Source organism: Bombus flavifrons, chromosome 8, assembly GCF_040668555.2.
Source record: "Bombus flavifrons isolate JBK064 chromosome 8, iyBomFlav1_principal, whole genome shotgun sequence".
NCBI lineage: Eukaryota > Metazoa > Arthropoda > Insecta > Hymenoptera > Apidae > Bombus > Bombus flavifrons.
In genome coordinates, this window is record NC_138449.1 from 9,225,186 (window position 1) to 9,244,948 (window position 19,763).

The window sequence follows — 19,763 nt, forward strand, 5'->3', positions numbered from 1 at the left end:
TTTTTTCGTATCAGCTATATCGATATCGGGGAACAGAAGATCACATAGATTATCGAATAATATAAAGCTAATCTATTAATATAATATAAATCTGTGACATATAGAATAGTTACGAGTGCCATATAAAACGTAACGACATTAAAAGAAAAGAAAGAACAGAAAATTTTATGTTTGCCTATAGTATATGTTCTAGCCGTTCGTAGAATATCTATTACCGTACCATCATGCACTTATCACAGGATGCCGATAAGCGATTGCAGCATGCATCGATAACCTATTAAAAAAATGTTTTGAGGATATATAAAGGGAAGACACAATCTTACAATTAGTCAGGGAATCATATCACTTCTGTCACGATACGAAGAAACTACGACTAGAGAAAGAATACTCTACGAAGCCAAGATGAAAAGTAAATTTCTTTTTTATTTAACAAATTTCAATTATAATTTGTATGTTCTCCGATTAAATATAGAATTTTAATTATAGGAATTACATATGTTACGTCACACAATATATATTATATAAATACGTATAAATATGTACATTATGTACATATAGGTAATATTTACCAACGATCTCTTATTCACTTGATTCTTCTGTTGCTTACAACTGTTGCAATATTTAAAAATATTAATAAGATATTCGCAAGAAAATCATGGAAATATACTCACTAAACTGACGTGGAATGTGATTTGCATCACATGACGTCGTCAACTGTGTAAACGAGTGTATTGTTCTAACTTCAGAAATTCATCAATTGGTCCAATCTATAATTTAACTTTGAATTTAGAAAGAATGAATTGAATTTATACATTTTTATTTATGAAAATTTATAAGAAAGAAACATATCATGTTATTTGCAGAGGATAAACATGTTGCCAATTATAGGGAGTATTAGGAATAATAATTATAATTATTAGGAAAAAGGTGAATTTACTTTCCAAGGCTTATCGTTATAGATAGATATTTGAAATAGGCGGTTTCAATACTCTTAATTGAATGTAATATTAATAAGTTGCAGGATGCAATATTAAGTGATATCGATTGGTAAATTTTTCAGCAATGTTTGCGGTAGTCCTCGCTACGGTCTTTCTGGCCTTTGTTTCTGCCACTCCAAAATGTCCATCCAACCAAGATGATGTTGTCTTAGTTCCGAACCCAGCTGACTGCGCATCCTATTATGCCTGCGACGGTGGCGTAGCATACTTAATGAATTGCTCTGCCGGACTTCTCTTTAACCCCGAATTACGAGTTTGCGATTGGGCAGAGAATGTAACCTGTTCCGTTACGCCTTCACCCAGCGCAGCACCAAATGAAGTACTTGTTGAAAATTCCAACGAAGAATCCAGCGAAGAACCCAGCGAAGAACCCAGCGAAGAACCCATCGAAGAACCCAGCAAAGAACCCAGCGATAAATCCAGCGAAGAGTCCGACGAATTTATCAAAATACCCAATGCAGAACCTTGCGAACCATCTAGCGAATCCAGCGAATCCAGCGAAGCCAGCGAATCCAGTCAAGGATCTGGTGAACTACCTATTTATAAGTAAAGAATCAGAAGTTTGAAGGTATCTCGGACTTTACTGTATAAAATATATACAATGTATATTTTATACAATAATATATTGTTACTATTTATACGGGATGTTTCAGAATCACTCTTTTTGTCTAAAATTGTCCCATCTCAAAATTCTGTACACACGTTTTGAGCTATTGCACATTATTATGTATTATAGTGATCGATATCATGCATGAAATATAATTAACCTATTATAAGCCTATACCGTTTCCAACTTATTTAAATATATATATATATTATCTTTTAATCAAACCTTTCGTATCACGAGTACAAATATTATATATACTTAGAAATTACACGTATTTGTGATACGTTTCGAATTATCGTTAAGTGAGATTGTATTTTCATCAACGTAACCATCCAAGTCTTCAATAACGTAAACAGTAAACAAATATTTTTATTAATAGAATAGGAAATTCTTATCTCACAAATGAAAGTTCTTATGTTTTCGATAAAAGGGAAATTCTTTATACATACTGCACGATGTGTAACTGACTAATTTCAAAGTTCCGCCATTCTGGAACGACGCATCGCTTTGACAAATGTTTTATGCACGCGTGGCAAAATAATTCTGAAGCTTTACGTCTTTCAAGAGCGGGAAAAAATTGTTAAAATATTTTGAGCCGTCATGCATCGTGGACAAATCGCCGGCGATCGAAAACTATTATTAAACTCGACGACCAAAAGTATACGAATTGATATACTCCGATGAATCTAATTATCGCCGGAGACTTAACGACAATACGTAACGACACTTTATCAAAGTAATTTATCGATAATGATGATTTTACGCAAGCTATATTGGCGATATCACCTGGCCACTTAGATTACCTGATTTTAATCGCATCGGATTTTCCACTTGAAGTTTTCTTAAAAGTAAGGTGTATATCAATAAACCGAGCACGATCGAGCAGCTTAACGATACTGTTCGAGAAGCGAACATGTAATGACAGATACGATTGAGAGGACTCGACATGTTCCGTGCATAATATGCAGGCATTAACAATAAATGATTTGTATTGAAAAGACTGTTGTTTTCTATTTTCTCTAAAAGTTATTGATAACGAAAATTATATAGCGTTCGCACTGTATCTGCGTCGAGAAAGGAAAGAGGAATACATATTTCTTCTATTCGGAGCAAACATTCGTTAGAAGACTTATCGTGCAATTAACTCAAGTTAATTTGACAGAAAGAAAAGTGAGTACATTGAGGTGGCCGACGTTCTCCTCATTAATTGAAATTGGATAGGATTTACGTTTGGAACAGTTCAACGTTACTGTCGCGGATCATTTCGATGCAAAGTGTAATCACTGGCAAGGTAAAGAGAAAGGGATCCGTGAAATATTCTGTGGAACCATTAAGCGTCCCAAAAGTTCGGCTTAGGTTTCACGGAATGCAAGTCGTTTAAAACTTTCCCAGGCAATCGAAAACATCAGTATAACTTTCGTTCGTTTTCTTCGGCAATTTCCACGCTTGTGAAACTTCAAAAAAGATCAGACTTCTCTCGTTACGACAATCTTGTGTAGGAAATATGACTTGAATGCATGGTAATAAATGAATTCATTGTGCACTTGTTTTGTATCTATCTCAGTTTAACAATGAAAGAAGTCAGCGTATGTACAACGTAAACGAGAGGGATCTCGATCGATCAAATTGAATCGATTGTCGGTGTAGCGATGCTAAATGCGAAATTTTAGACGTGTAATTGTTTTCATATGTATACAGCGAAGTCGGTATTTTTAGTACAGTTGATATTTATGCAAATTCATATTTTTATGAAGGTAATTAAAGAACTAGGTAGAAAATTCTTAGTTAATACAGACTAATTTATCTTAGAAAGGAAATTTTGCTCAGCAAATTCTTCTCGACCAATCGATATTTCTTCTTATCATTTTAATTATGTTTAAACGTACGCGAACTAAATTCCACGAATTATTTTAGATACTTGGAATATCTTTTATGGAATGTTCAACCGGCGTAACTATCGCGAGAAATACTTTTATAACATTAAAATAAGATAGACACCTGCGTAGCTGGAATAAAACTCGCATGGAGTTCCAAATGCTTTGTAAAAAAATGTGAGCATCAAATTTAAAAAGAGCGTTTAAATAAATTTCGCTAGCAATTTGAGCCACAAACGAATTGAATGTAACGTAAAATGTCATCGATAAGAGGCGTTAAATATTTCAAAAACTTCTGCATGGAAGTTGTATATTGAAACTACACTCAAAGCAACGTATCCTCTGAGTATCATACTTCAAAACTATCAGATTGTTAGCAACTCCCGAAAGAAGATCGATACCCATTGATTTGTCACGGAATGGATGCTTTTTCCAATATTGGATTTCATTATGTACGATCAAGAAACACGCTTAAACATCTTCTGACTTTTCTACAATAGTACAACGAAATTCTTGAATGCAAATGAAATAAATAAATAACATAACATGACGTAATAGAAAACATAATGGAACGCAAAACAATCATTGCAAATTGTGCAAATTGTGCAAATTTAAATATACCGCCCATAACGTTACACGAAAATGATTACATATAAAACGTAAGTACTTCTATATAAGTACATGAGTACAATGTGTATGCTAGTTCAGATCTGCACGCTGGTAGCGTTACTTTACAAAAGCAAACCATCAAATATCCAATTGAATGGCACGTACATAACACAAACAAGGCAAGTTAAATACCTAGGGCTCCACTTAGACACACAACGTACATGGAAACAACATACTGAATCAATTATAGACAGATGTACTGGCTAACTCAGCATAGAAAATAAGCTAAAAATCTATAAAACGATAATAAAACCAATTTGGACGTACGGAATACCGCTATGGGGGGCAGCAGCAACGAGCCACATAAATAAACTAGAGTCGCTACAATCGAAGATATTGAGATCAATAGTCAACCCCCCACGGTATATCAGAAACGAGGATATACGCAAAGACTCAAAAATACCAACGGTCAAAGAAGAAATCGGCAGGTACGCAGAAAAATACAAGGAAAGAACGGCAACACGTCGAAACCAGCTGACTGCTGAAGCAAGCGAAACTCTCATAGAAAGAAGACTAAAAAGAAAACACTCCATTGACCTCACTAAGGAAATAAAATAGTCAAAATCGAAGATGATATTCCGTTGGGGGTAACCATCCATGTGATAGTTAGCAATTAAGTTAGAAAAATTTACCAAATGTCCAGCTGGACAAATTGTAAAGTACAAATTAAATAATAATAAAAAAAAAGAACTTTACAAAAGAGCTCCGAAGCCATGGGCCTATGGGTATTTACAAAATTACGAAAAACTTGCCTATCTGTAGCCCGCTGCACCATCTGTGCAAGGCATGTTCCTAGAAAAGGCTATGATGCTGAGAGACCCTTCAAATTGAAAATGAACCGAGAGGAATAGAGGAAGAATAAAGGACTACCGCGTATCCAAACAACGGCATTGATGGTACACGTTGAGTATGAGAAACAAAGAGAAAGCAAGGATAAGCCGTGTTCGCATGTTGGCAGCTGGACCGAAACGATAGTACTGTTCAATCTATCTCTACTGGAACATCTCAATAACAATTACTTTCCGCAACATCGACGGTATTTAATTCACGGAAACGTGCATGCGTTACACCATGTCCCGCCACATTCACCGCAAGCCATCGAAATGGATGTCGCCTCTCGCACCACTTTCCGATCTTTTCTCTTCACCTCGATTCGATCTTACTACGACTCCATATCTTCTCGAATGGGCTAATAATCGTGTATCTGGACCGTTATCACCCTCGAGACGGGCGAGTTGCGAACCGATAAGCTGACAATTTCGGGAAACTTGGAGTCGTTCGAGCGCAAATATGCACCGGATGCACATTCTACGCGCGTAACGTACACAGCCGTGCGATCGCTTGCACACGTTCACGCCGCGTGTCTGTATTAGAACGGGGGCGGTTCGCAAGGGAGAGGGTCGATGGGGGTGGTTACTGGGATTTTCAGTACGCGCGCGATCGCCGTGCCGAAAACACGGCTGCAGCGTGTCGTGCATCCCTTCGGCTGGATGGGCACTCCGTTCTTTCCGTGACGATCTCGAACTTGTTGATGTATCTCGCGGTTCAGTCTTGAAACATACGAGACAAACCTAACGAGATTGATATCAACGGTGATATGCATGGAAATTTTGATGGTTCGTGGAGTGTGTGAATTTGAACGAAGAAGTATCAGACTGTGATAAACGATTGGCAAATAAAATCGACACATTGGAACATATGTAGATAAGTTACGACAATACGAACCAATCGACAAATGTAGAATTAAAGTTGACGAAAAAAGGGAAGTCGAATTCGAGACTCGTGAGCAAAACGATCGGTGAAAAATGTCAATCGTACGTTTCAATGATGTTGCACCTATGGTTCTTGTGAAAATTCGTTGCTTCAAATTTCTAACGTCCTAACAAATCCAATAGTTAACTATAAACGCGGTAGAGCATTCGAACGTAATTGTCGATCGAAGTTCCCGATTGGAAACTGTTCGCGGGTGGCGGAAGATTTGTCGAAGATTAGTTGACTGACTGTTTCTCGTTTCGACCTATCTACCTAACATGTTCGGGTGTACATATAAAGAATCAGAGACTTGGAGAGAGACTGGTAACGCGGTGGAACAGAGGAGCGTAAATTAGGTAGGTACATGTGGTCGGGGGTTGGAGGCAGAAATTCGTGAACAAGATCAAAGGAAGACCGGGCCCTTTCTTTTTCCGTGCGCGCCGCGGATGGACGTGCTCTGGTTCAGGAGAATGAATTTTCAAGAACGTTGCAATCGTACAAGCTGGTTCTGTTCTCGTAGCGTGAGGTATTTTTGTTTCACGGTCGCTGCCACTTTGGAGGGAAAAAGGTCGGCCCGGTGATGTATTATGCCGGTATTGTTGTCAGAAGTGCGCAATACACGGAATCGGTAGGCAAAGCGAGAGCCCAGTGTAGTAAATCCGCGATCGATACCTTTTAATCTCTACACTCGAAGGTGCGATACGTTTCGAGTGTTCGTTACATCTCGGTATTGTACAGATGTTCGTTCCGCGTCGCCTACGGGTTACGACAGCTGGCATAACCAAGTCATTTAATTAATTGATGAAATTCAAAAACTTGCCGGTTTTACTTAGAAGACAACGAGACTTCTGTGCCGAATCGAACTTCTGCATTTACATTTATCCAGGGATCGACGTCTATCTCTTTGTAATTGCGTTTGATTTCGATGAGACGCGTTATCGATGGATTTTGGGTTTATGATACTTTGGTAAATGGATACAACAGACAAAATCCAATGCAATGAGTTAAGTTGCAGAATCTTTCGTCTCTTTGAGGGAAGCTTTTGACGATATGCGAATAATAGTCATCGTGAACGAGACAATGCATAGTTCTGTAACAGGCGAAACTTTTTCTACCCCTCTGACTCTAAATATTTTTTTTGCGCTGCGACACGAGGGCTGTGTAAGCATTTTTTAATGGCCCCGATCGTTCGATTTAAATGATGAATGTTGCGTAGGCGCAGCGAGTGTTACTACCTCCATATCTTTAATTCTTTTCCGAATTTATTTTCAGCCACGCCAAGGAAACCGATAACCGTGACAATTTACGCGCAAAAATTTTAACTCTTGAACATAATAAAAAAAAATCACACGTCGTATTTCATCGAGAGAAATAAAGAGTGATAGGTCAACGTGAAACCTAAATTCATTTTTAGCGTGAAATGCAATTTTGTAAGTTAGTATAACTTAAACACTTTCGAGCTAAAAGTACACGAATTAAAAAGAAATTTAAAGAAGAATATCGCATTAAGATAAAAGATTAATATCAATCCAAGATCATAGCGTATGAAGCGCAAAATTTTATTCTCCCTTTGCGTAAAAAGTGTCTACCCTCCAATTGATTACAGCATTCACATGTGTGAAGCATGACATACATATGTACATATATTGTCAATATATTTTCAAATATTCCTAACATGTTCCATATTGTCTGACTTTACATGCATACGTACATGTTTCATTCATGGATGCGATTCAACTAGATTGTTTGATGTGGATAAGCGAATCATGTCTATCAAATATAGATATAAGAAGGTACTGACTCTTAGAATTTACAGAACATTATTACTTATCATCCAGCAAATATATACTTGTCATATTTTTCTCCAATGATCAATATTTTACAATGATTCTGTATTTATTATTCTTTTTGACGGCTGCTCTAAAATCTTGAGATTTTAAATTCCCTTTCCTGAAGATTATTTTTTAAGAAATTATATTTTATCACAAATTGCTAATGTAACGTAGTTAGTGATAGTTTGCCGCTTAAAGTATAATGCATTGTATGCCGCATGTTGCATTTTTCAGTTCTAATATAAATTTAAATACTTGTTCAATTTTAATATAATTTATAGTACGAATTTGACGCGTTACGCGCGTAATTATTATTGTCATTACGTTGCATACACAGCGTGTATTCGATACATACGCGCACAAGTTCGCCAGGTCTCCCCGAAATATTTCCAATATGCCGATAAAATCAATAAGGTGATGGAATTCGGCATATAGGAATTCCGTTTTCAGTAATTTGTCGAATTCAGTAATTTACTGATTTGAAACTTTCCGAGCGAATGCAATTCCTGATGCCGGAAAGGTGTATGAACTCATTGCAAATTAAATATTTACTTGTGCGACACTTTTACATCTGGATCGATTTGGATCAAATCATATTTTTCTACCATTAGAAAATTTCTCACGTTTGAGTAAAATGTTGGGATTGCTATTGACATTAGTGACTTCGCGCCTCGCTATATTGTAGTGAATTTACTTAGAACAGTATCGAAGATTTTCTTAAAACTTGAAAGATCTTTGATTTTGTCGTTGAAAGGAAAATGAAATCGAGGTATAACGAATTCGAGGATCGTAGCCGAATGAAACGTAGACGATGAGTTTTGTATTTCTAAGTGATAGAAATATAAAACCGGCAAAATGAAGATTGAAATGGAAGAGGAATTTTGTTTCGATTACTCGTTTCGAAAGATAGAGAATATTAAGATGTTGGTACTTTCGAGGATATAAAATATATCTAAAGAGAAATGCAAAATCTGGAAATAACTTAAATTGTCAAGCTGAAATGAAAATACGAACGAAACTTATAAATTATAATGTAATATTTGTTTCATGAAGATTATTTACTATCAATTAGAAACCTTCTATAAGCCAAAGGTCTCGAACTTGGACAACTTTTAAGACAATGTATAACGGCAAGCTAAATCTTCCACTCAAACAAGCTATTCTACACTCTTGGGACCTGGCATCTTGATACTTATATAATAAATCACTGCCTTTATCATGGGGTTTTGCCCCTGCAACACGAAGGAAATTTCCAGATCAGTGACACATGCTACAACCGAATTCACTTGTTGCCTGATATATTAAGTAACCTATCATCAGGGAAATATATTACGACAATAAAAAATCTGTTTTACAAATAAAAGAAAAGTTTCATTAAAAAATTCTTCGATAATTAATCAAGATTGCGGAGTATATATCCTCGAAGAATATTAATCACTTGAATTCGATAATTGCAAAGATACGAGTACTTCTGGTGACTCGCTGTACACTATAAAAAATTACCTGTATCAAGACAGAAAACAATGTCTCTTATTATTAATTATTCTTCGTCATTTCGGTCCAAAAATTTTGCTATCAGCCATATTTCCTAATTTATAAATATTACCTCGGCTTGCGTTCAAACGCGTAACCGTCTGATACTTTACAAAAATCATCGAAAAAATCGTTCGAATGCTAATTTATACACCCATCGAAGGAAATGGAAGCCAATGAAAATTCAGTGAAATTCGAGAGCAAAATTGGCGATCCGAACATAACTAAAATCGCTGTGCTTGCGATCGCGGTCATGGGTGAGAAAAAATTACGATATTGCGGGAAATCACCCATTACCCGTGTATCGTTAGTAACGACAACGACCGCGCGTTTCCTTCGCCCGAAAAATCCGCTGGCGAAGCCAAACGCGGCGAGAGAGCAGAAGATCTCTCGTGCTTGGGACGCAATCTTACCAAGGAAATGTGTCCACTGTTCAAATGATATTACTACATCTTGATAACAGCGGGGATTTCTTTTATAAGCGTGATTTCAGGCAAGTGCCACTGGCGTTCCGCCAGGAAACCACGCTTCCGAATTGCCCCGTTAAATTCCCCATAAATACGTAGTTACTGTTAGCGACTACGAGAGAGATTCGCAAAACTTGACATCTTCGGATGAACGTATCTCGTAATTTCGTACTTATGAGCCCACTCTACATGTCTACAAGGTGGTTGGTAACTGGTGGTACAAGCGGAAAGGAGGCGATTCTACGCGAAAAAAGAAGTCGAAAATATAGAATAAAAATTTTTCGGTTGAGGCTTTGTTTTCGAGAATATCGACTTTGAATTTTCGGTCGGTACGCGCGCACTTTATCACGTCTCGTTATAACGGATCTCACTGTAGATCGTTGTCTCGATGGAAAAATTTTAAAGACAAAAAGACAATTAAAACAAAAGATTTTTATTCTATATTTTGATACCACCTATATTTTTATTCTATATTTTGATTTGATTGATATTTTGGTACCACCAGTTACCAACCATCCTGTATAATACTACTCGTGGGTCTTTTCATTATGTCACGATATAACGCGCATAATTATTCGAATAAGTTGATCAATTTGTTGGAAAAATATATAAATTCTGCTAAAGTGTACGAACAGATGTAAATTAGTGGTTAGAAGCAGCGTTTACTAATTAAGCTAGTTACTACAAGTTTGTAGGACCAATAGGTAATAAATTAATATTATGGGAAATATCTGTACTAAACTGTATACTTAAGGTATTTGTAGCGTAGATCGACTTTCTTACAATTTTTTCGAAATTTTAACGATACGTTACTCGGTATGTTACCTATACGTGATTCGATTTTTAGGGAGTCTAACTTTATCGAAATAGAGATATTCACCTTTAGAATTGAAAGTTTCAACACGCAATCTCGTTGTAGTAATCCCCGCTGCAAAAATGACTTTTCGTTTGATTACGGAAATAGCGTTCTTACAAAACTGTTAAAAAGCTGATAATGTTAATGATATGTAAAATGGATGGAGGAATCTTTAAGAAAAAAAAAAAAAAAGAAATTTAGCATCGTCTTCATCGTTTTCGAATAGAAATAATGTAAAATATGTAATACCGATAATTTCGGCGTCCAAAATGCCGAACATTGTAACGTGAAATTGACGTTCTGTCCATTTCTGATCTGTTTGTTAGCTTGCGCGCGTAGAGGCAGCCAAGAAATTTCTACTTAAAAGAAGAATCTGAGACATATCTGGAGAATAATCTGACTTTCGAGCCTCAGTGTGTTTTACCTTCGAGGGATATTTATTCATCTATGAGTTTATTTTAAAGCGGTCCATTAACAATAAAGTCATTAGTGATCGTAATAATATGTTTACAAGATTAAGCGATACACAGTTACATGGAATCAAGTAGGTTCGTCCGTTTTAAAAAAGTCTACCGCGTTATGAATACTTTCAGAATCATTCGGGTTAGACTTTGTGTCGGCTTTAATGTTGCAATCATTTCTTTCGGATGGAAATCCAGGGCAATCCAGTAAAATGTGCTGTATGATTATAGATGACCCACAAGATTTGTCATTCAGGAAGTGGTTGATCCGTCAAGAAGTGATCCGAAATATCTTAAAGTTCTACAGTGGCTATAAAAATATTGCCACCTTACTTTTCCATCGAAAAGATTTTTTATTCAGCTTTCATTTGTCTAATGGTACCCATAAAAATTTGAATTTACAGGAAATCCATGGTTTACATATAACAAGTTGATGCAACAAATCTCTATTTAAGTTCCATATTCACTTACGTCGGTAAAAATATGAAACTGCAGAAACATCTGTAATCTATTTATAGCACTCAACAGTGTCGTGACATATTTCATCCGTAGAGGCAAAAGGGTAAAGGATCGCGGGTTATTATTCTTTTTTCTTCTCTGTCTTTTACGTTTCCTTTCTATCGAAGTGCACGGAAGTTGCTCGTTCCACGGACGAAAATAATTATCGTTGTACACCAGGAACAGCATGGGAACCTTCGGCGAGCAACGTTAACTGCACTTTAATGCGCATGTAATAATTACATTCGTCGAAACACTTATGGCAGAGGTGCAACGCGAACAAATAACTTTTTCTATTTTCTTGAAAGTTTGCGAAATCTATGTAACTTGTCGATGACGTAACACGGAAGTTGTTGCATGAACCACGGAAAAAGCTGTATAACTAATAATTATTCGACTTGAACAGTTTCTTTTCTCTCCAACTTTTGTTCTTCTCTTTTTTCTTCCATCGTTGTAGGTACTTTAATGCTGTTTCTTAGTGGGACAAATTAGGGATTGCTTAACTTCAATTATAGTATTTCATTAATTACGGTTTTACTTGATTCTTCCATGAACCTATAATGACTACTAGTTGATCTACTATTTTGATATTAATTTTAATGTTAATTATTTCAATATTGATACGAGGGGTAGAATAGATTCACCGTAAGTTAATAAATATTGTCGATGATATTAAAATTCTGATTACAGTTTCTTATTGTAAATTAACATATATTTTCTCGATATAACAGTCTCAGTTATAGGATATGTAACAGTTTGAACACGGTTATAACGATTAATATTTTTTCTTTAAATATTTTTCTTACAAAATGACTCTTAACGCTACTTAATATTTTCCTTCGTGAACACAAGAGTGATTTTATTAATGACGTTATGTATTATACGTGTAAATCATCTTCTTCGTGTCATCCTCTTTTATTACACTTTTAAATAATTTTATTGAAGTTTCTTATTACACATCGCTATATCGAAAGTTGAATTGATTTGAGTAACTTTAGAAAACAATAAATCTAAATGAATGGTCTTATAGAAGCTAACTATTGTACATCATCAGGGATAGCTACATCAGGATTGTATATTCGGAAAATAATGCGAAGATGTTTAATTGAGCGATTCATAAAGCTGCAACGTTGATTAAACAGAACGCATAAAGAGCAATTCAGTGTAACAATGTGGTATCATTGTTCGATTATTATCCGAGTAAAATCGTACATCGATTTCGTGTATGACATAATCAGTTGCATGCTTCAGTAATAAAGGAACAAAGAATCGATTATAAATATGTACACAATGTGTAATTGTTATAATCTTTAATTCCAAACTATTAGAAAACGTAATAACAAGCAATGTAATATGTAATAAGCAATAGATAATAAACAATAAATAATAATATTTTTCTGTGATTAATATTTTAACATCAGTCTGACAAAATGCTTTTTGTTTATCTCGTAGAGACATATGAGTAACGTATCTATTCGCGATTAACAATTATAGTAATACTAATATTTTAAAGTTCAATATCAATTACAACCCTTGAATTCACCTGATCTTTTCCCTTTTTACAAAGAAGATTTTATTATACATTTTTTAATTGCCAATTTAACTGACAAGAATAAAAGAAGTCGTGCAACAAGCGCTGTTTTACTTTTTTAGTTTTTATCATTTTCTTCTTCCTGTTTTCAATTAGTGTTTGGGTATTCTACATTAACGTGAGTATTAAAACAGCTATTAAAAAGGGAATACTAGAAAAAATACGAACAATGTATCCGACGCTAGAATGCGGATGTGCAATCCTAAGGGAAGTATATTGAAACTGCCGGTCTCGCGATACTTGCATTTTTTAAATGAAATTTTTTAACGAGTTCTCGAACTAAGTATTATTATCGTTACACCTTTAAACATTTTTACGTTTATGTCATAACTTTAATATTTTGAATTATCTCATTATATTTTCGCTAAAGTAAACTCGTATTATATTAATTACTCTCCCGCGATAACTCGAGACAAGGATTTATTTTCGTGCCAGATAAAATGGTACAAGAGTACTTCTTCCTTTAAATTTTTAGGAAAAAACGTTCGCGACGTGATATTGGTTCATTTTATTGAAACACAGTCTGAAATTCGCGTACTTGAATTCTGTTTAATCACGTTACTGTGAATTCAACTCGCGACAAATACTTTTCACATGTGACTAATCTTAACTTAACCAACTAATCATTCGTGCCTTTTGGAAAACCGATGTTCAAATTTTTTTTTCTACTTGCTATCTTGATTCCTTAATTTCAGGTAACTGGGAAGTAAATCGTAATTCGTGTTATCGAGAGACATTTGTTGAAATTCAATCTGCGTCTGTAAATTAAAATTGAATGCGATTCCCAGTGAAGTTTTAATAATGCTCGCGCGTAGTTTCATTTACAGATTAATAACTAATTAAAACCACGTGAGCAGGGAGCACGCAGCAACAGAACGTCGATGTTTAACGTCCTGATTTCCAATTAATTCCATTTGTTTTCCGATAAAGTGTAAACGTGATTAAACAAAATTTATTCAAGCATTTATGTCGATAGATCATCTGATTAAAAGTTTCAGAAATTATTCCTCAACCTCTACCCTTTCTAATCAGCCTACATTCTTATTTATCCACAATGCAAAACATAGATAAATATTATTTATTAATGAAATTTATTAACGTCCGAGTGTTATTTTTTTAATAAGACATAGTAAATACTCTTGAAAATCGTCATCGATAAATTAGAGAAAATAAGATCATACGCAGGCAGGTATGATATTTCTCCGTAACAATGGAAAATATTTGAGGAATTAGCGAAAATTTATTAGCCGCCAAAAACGAGCAAAGGCTGAACCGGCGCGTTTTCAGTACCCCATGAATGCACCAACAGCTCGTTCTGATTCTACTTTCTTCTCTGTGTTCCCCGTTTTGCTTTGTTTCCTCGCAATTTAATCCCATTGTCGTTACTCACCCGGAACCACCTTTATTTCTGGAAGTTCGGTTCAAAGCTTGTTGCGAAAGCTTTTTCTTCAATACCTGTTCCACTGGCGATTAAGAAATTGCAACTTTCTTTTCCGGCAATAAATCAAGGAAATCGACTTAAATTTCCTAATCGTTTGCAAAAATTCATTAAATTGCGAAACTTTTTACTTTCTTATTTTATCAATGTAATTACTTGTATCTACACTTTATTAAAATCCCGCAAATAAATAAAATTTTCAATGGTTTCTCACGGATACCTGCTTCTTGAAAGATTAAAGGGTTCAACCTACTAATCTTGCCATTAAGTCATACTTAGCTTAACTCGTATTTTTTATAAACGCTTAGCGGACATAAAATTTTTTACTGCTTTTATCACACTCTTACAATACTGCCGGTAATTGATTCCACTAAATGGGCTGAAGATAAGCTGAATATTGAATTTCCTTTCTACACTTATATTAATATTTCTTCCGTTATTTTGTTTCAAGCCATCTTCACTTTTAACAGTTTGTCCTAAACCTTCGCGACGAAGTTTTCGTTCAAGTAGTTGTTATCTGTTTCACTTTGTCGAGTCATAATAGGCGGTTCGAATTTTTCGGCGATTACGATTATTCTTTAAAGACGACGTTCAATATTCGCCATTAACATTTTGCCAGTGTTCGCATTAAAGTTTCTAATTCATAATCGGGATAGCGAAAGTCGTAATCGACGGTTAATTAAATGCCACACTCGTTCGAACTTTCGCTATGTTAACATTCCAACTGGCTAATGGAACACTGAATTATTGAAATGTTGTGTTAATCTTTTCCTTGCGTGCAAATTTATCGGTGGAACTATTTACACGCGTATCACCACAACGAAATTAAACTACGTCAACTATTTGGAAACTAAATGCAAAATAATTAGGGAGTTTGAAACTAGTAAAGGTGCAATATTTCATTACCGAAGGAAGTAGACATACGACGCAGATGGGTTAACTGTTAGATTCATCAAAAAGCAAGAATATTCTGATACTCACAACAGACTGATGCAAGAAAATGGAACGAGTAAGATGTGTTTTAATAAATCTTCTTCAATTTATCACGAAATTCAGTAGTAACTTTTTGCATTTTTTAATATTTCGGGCCTTTTACCTCTGGTCCCGTTATTCAAAATTTCGTTGCTCAAACACTTTTGTTTTACATGAATGGATTTTGATGCTATGTATAATATGCTGGAGCAGGATACATTATACTCTTTTAACATTTTTTTATATAGGATTACAGAAAAGAACAAGACCATACAGCGATTACTAAAACTTTTCGATAAAATTGTAATTCTATTCGTTAATTTTTGTACTTTAATCATATCAAACACTATGCTTGTATAATAGGCTTTCACATTATGTATCCCAGTACGATAATACTAAGTGTACTTGCCGCATACGTCTAATAACCATTATCGTCATTATGTATGCCATTGTAATATAGAAGACAAGAAAGAGATACTCCAAAGAAATAATTTAACTAGATACATGCGAATAACGATCCACTTACCCAGTACGAGGCATAAATAAAGAGTAGAGTGTCCAATATATACAATAATCATCGTATAATCAACAAGCGAATGGTCGTACGTGGAAAAATAAGTCGAAAGTATAAAATAACATTTTTCCAATTGAAAATACCGTTTGAAAATTTGTCACGCACAGCGTGAGCTTGTCTAATTTCCAATTGGACGGAAGTGGACAATCGACAGCAAGTTATTTTATACGTGAAAATAGGTTGAAAATATAGTATAAGATACTTTTACTTGAAGTTTCATTTATAGAAAAAATCGAACTTGATAGCACGTCGATGTGGTACTCTCGGCTTAACTTGTAGCAAACAAAAAGAATTCGTAGTATTTTAAGGAGATATTCATCTATTGAAACGAGAAATCATATTTTATTGATAAAAATCTTCTGGTGTTTCGTTCAAACTCAAGATGCCTTTTAATGTCAGAAAAATACGATCGAGTGAAAAGTGAGCAAACGAAAAAAGCGAAAATACACCACACAGTTTATGATATTCGAATGAAAGCGAACATCATAAAGCAAAGTTGATGGGTCGCGTTGGATAAGTTTGCAGGTTGCATTGTTGGCTATGGTAAGTAAATAAATGGCGGGCTGTCAATCCGGTAGGTGTTAGCAGTTGCTTTAAGTTGCTACGTACAAAGGAAACCGTAATACGGCTTGGAATTGAGGGATGAATCGATTTATCTCCTTTTGTCTCGCTTCTCTCGTCTTTGCGGTAACTATACGCCTCTGGGTAATATACTTTTAGATTATTCGAGATTATATCTAAGGACGAAGGGAAACGAAGCGGAAATTAGCGAAAAGTGACAATAATATTACGGATTCAGTGGCTCGGATTTAATATAAACTTCTGTTTATTCTACTTTCTGCTTGTCATCTCGTTGCTGCTTGCATTAGGGAACTGAAGGATTTAAATTGGAACAACCTATCGTTTGGCAGGCACAGTCTAAGAACGTGGTTAGTATAGAATTTACGAAATCATTGCACTACTTAATTAATATATTGTCATGAATATGCAGCAGATCGGATAATATAGATACTTGACCTTGTTGGGAAAATAGAAGGCTTCCAGTTCTTGTTAAGACGAAATATCGATTAACTAACAAGTTTTACGTGCTGCTTTGTAATTTGATGACACGTGTTGAATTTTTCTAGCGAATTGGAAACGGTTAATTATCATTACTAACATAGAGACGTTACTTGGAAATTGCAAACGAATTGCTAAAATAAACTATAAAAGAATGGTAAATGTTGGTACTTTTATAAAATGCCAATATGAATATATCGATATATCTATATCAATAGTACTATTTCAAGTTAAATAAAGTCGAAATGTTATTCGTGAATTACGTAAAATAAATTGAATTATCAGGGTAGTCTTCGTTATTTCTTGCAGCTTTTCGATCAAATACTTGCGAAGTCTATGCATTTTCTTACTTCTCTTTTACCTCCAATCGTCTTGAATACGAAAAATCGAGTAAGGAAAATCAATCGGAGGTTCCGCTGACGTGACAGAACCTGCTAGTTAAAATTAGAATTTTCTTCATCATTCTATCGGAGCAGCGTTTTTCTTCGGCACAAGCGCAAACAGAATGCAGTGTCTAATATGAAATGTCATAAGATGGAAAAATATTTGAATTGAAAATAGTTATTAGAAACGGTTAAATGTAAAGGCGCAGGCAGAAAATTTGGTAAAAATCCGAATCAACGCGGTGAGAACTAGAATTAACATAATATGAAAAATACATTCGCCGGAGGGAAAAGCGCGAAATATTATACTCAAATATTTACTATTTGTCACGTGATTTTGGCGAACGTTATTTATTCAAGGATTTAAAATTCAATTATCAAGAAATTGAATAAAACTCGGTGAAATTTTCTCTATTTGAAAAGGAATTAAAATTCAATCTTTCTTCGATAAAAGTGAAGCTAATTAAAAATTTACTTTACCGAAGCTCCTTTAACTTTTAATGTGATTGACAGCTTTCCAATATTACACATAAATGTGAATAAACGTTGTTAGTACGATTTACATAAACCAAGACATCGTTCGTTATCGTTCATTGTTTAAAATTACGAGGTAGCTATTTATCGAAGTTTTAACGGTTTAATATCGAAGATTCCAGAAGGAGAACACGATAAATCGCATCTTTCGCTTTTTACGAAAAAGATTCGACTAGAATCTAATAACTAAGATAGGAAAATATTATTCAAATGGAACTGTTATTTTTTCCACAAATATTCCAGTAACCCATTTCATTCCCAGACTGCTATGCTGTTGTAGTGATTGTTATTATTTTGAAACAGTTCACTCGGTACAGTCGACGCACGAATCATTTCTTTCCTTCTGTTTGCTATTTTTTTCATGTCTTCTTTACTTTGCGTGTTTTCTCAACATACACTTTGATTTCGAACGCAGTTTCTTTTTTGTGTATGCGTTAATAAACAAAAGGAATGAGTACATTTTGCCGATGCACGTTATACCGAGTACTTGATGACTCTGTTTCTAGCGTTATCCTTTCATTTAACAAATTGCAAGATGTTAGAATTCTAGAACATCTTCCTTCCAATTTGTTTTCACTCTCTCAGAGATTACAGTTCATCCTTTCTAGTAAAATCGCGTTCCTGCTTATCCCATTTATGTTTAATTTCTAAACTTGATTGCAACATCACTTTTTAGTATACTTTATTCCGTATTCAGACATCCAGAATTATAAACAGTGCACTGCAAACTAAATGGAGTTTGAGAAAAAGAGACGAAGTTTAAAAAGAACTTCATTTCATTCGCCAAATGTTCTAAAAAATATTTTAGATACTTTGTGTATTTTGTAATTCTGGTACATGTTTATCGTTGCTGTACATGTTATCTTAGATATACTATACACTTTTGCATTTTATAAAGATACATTTTATACATTTTTGCAACTCTAAAGTTCCCATAAATGTACACAAATTTGCAGCTTAATAATAATAACTAACAGTATTAATTACTGTTAAGCCACAGATATATAGGTGCGCTGAAATAAAACAGCGCAATTTTTATAACGCATAATGTGGAATTTATATGTGGAAACTGAAACGACGCGTGCACGGCCGTCGGTGCGTGGCAATTTGCACTTAAAATTTACATATTTAAACCGTTGCTGTTGAAAAATAAAACGAGATTGAAGACATATTTATTCGACAAAATATATTACTTTCGTTATTCACAATTGCCAAATTCTACGATATCTAAATGAATCTGTACTTCCAAACATACTGCATAAATCGTTCTGATATCTACAGTATTATTTTGCAAAGTATGGCTTATTCAGGAGACCAATTTTGAAAATATATGAGTTACAGATGAAGCGTGTAGCTTCTAGAAATCTTGAATACAAAGGAATGGAGTAACGCGTGAAAATAATTCCCTTAATCATGCGGAAACGGAGGAATCATAATTCTACGTTGAAATACAATCTAGACCAATTCTTGGCACATGTTTGCATGCAGCAACTTTCTCACACTATTATCATCGTATTATTGTTATCGTTTCCTACTTTCTCTTTTGTGCAAGTGAATTTAAGTAATATGATTTATTTATCTGCTCTTTGTTTAAATTTTTAGTTTACTATACCGAGTCACAGTCAAAGTGCGAATTAAGGTCCAAATATAATAAAGACTAATTAT

General features: G+C 34.7%; 2 protein-coding genes and 1 long non-coding RNA gene across 5 annotated transcripts in view; 2 read left to right on the forward strand and 1 right to left on the reverse strand.

Annotated features, from left to right (window-relative positions):
• Positions 1-19,763, reverse strand: part of LOC138182726 (uncharacterized) — a 52,298-nt gene that overhangs the window by 6,527 nt on the left and 26,008 nt on the right. The gene's annotated exons all lie outside the window — the stretch shown is intronic.
• The window catches only part of LOC138182724 (probable G-protein coupled receptor No18), a 112,009-nt gene that overhangs the window by 5,748 nt on the left and 86,498 nt on the right, over positions 1-19,763 (forward strand). For 2 of the 3 annotated variants that reach the window (XM_069118850.1, XM_069118852.1), the window contains exon 1: positions 5,576-6,256. The exons of the other annotated variant lie outside the window; for it this stretch is intronic. The gene's annotated coding sequence lies outside the window, so the exon portion shown is untranslated. Of the gene's footprint in view, positions 1-5,575; positions 6,257-19,763 lie in introns of those variants that run through there. 3 annotated transcript variants of the gene reach the window in all.
• On the forward strand, positions 302-1,779 carry LOC138182725 (chondroitin proteoglycan-2-like). Its single transcript, XM_069118855.1, has 2 exons — positions 302-409; positions 1,061-1,779. Exons 1-2 carry the CDS (start codon positions 403-405, stop codon positions 1,546-1,548), a joined length of 495 nt encoding a protein of 164 aa, XP_068974956.1. The 5' UTR covers positions 302-402; the 3' UTR covers positions 1,549-1,779.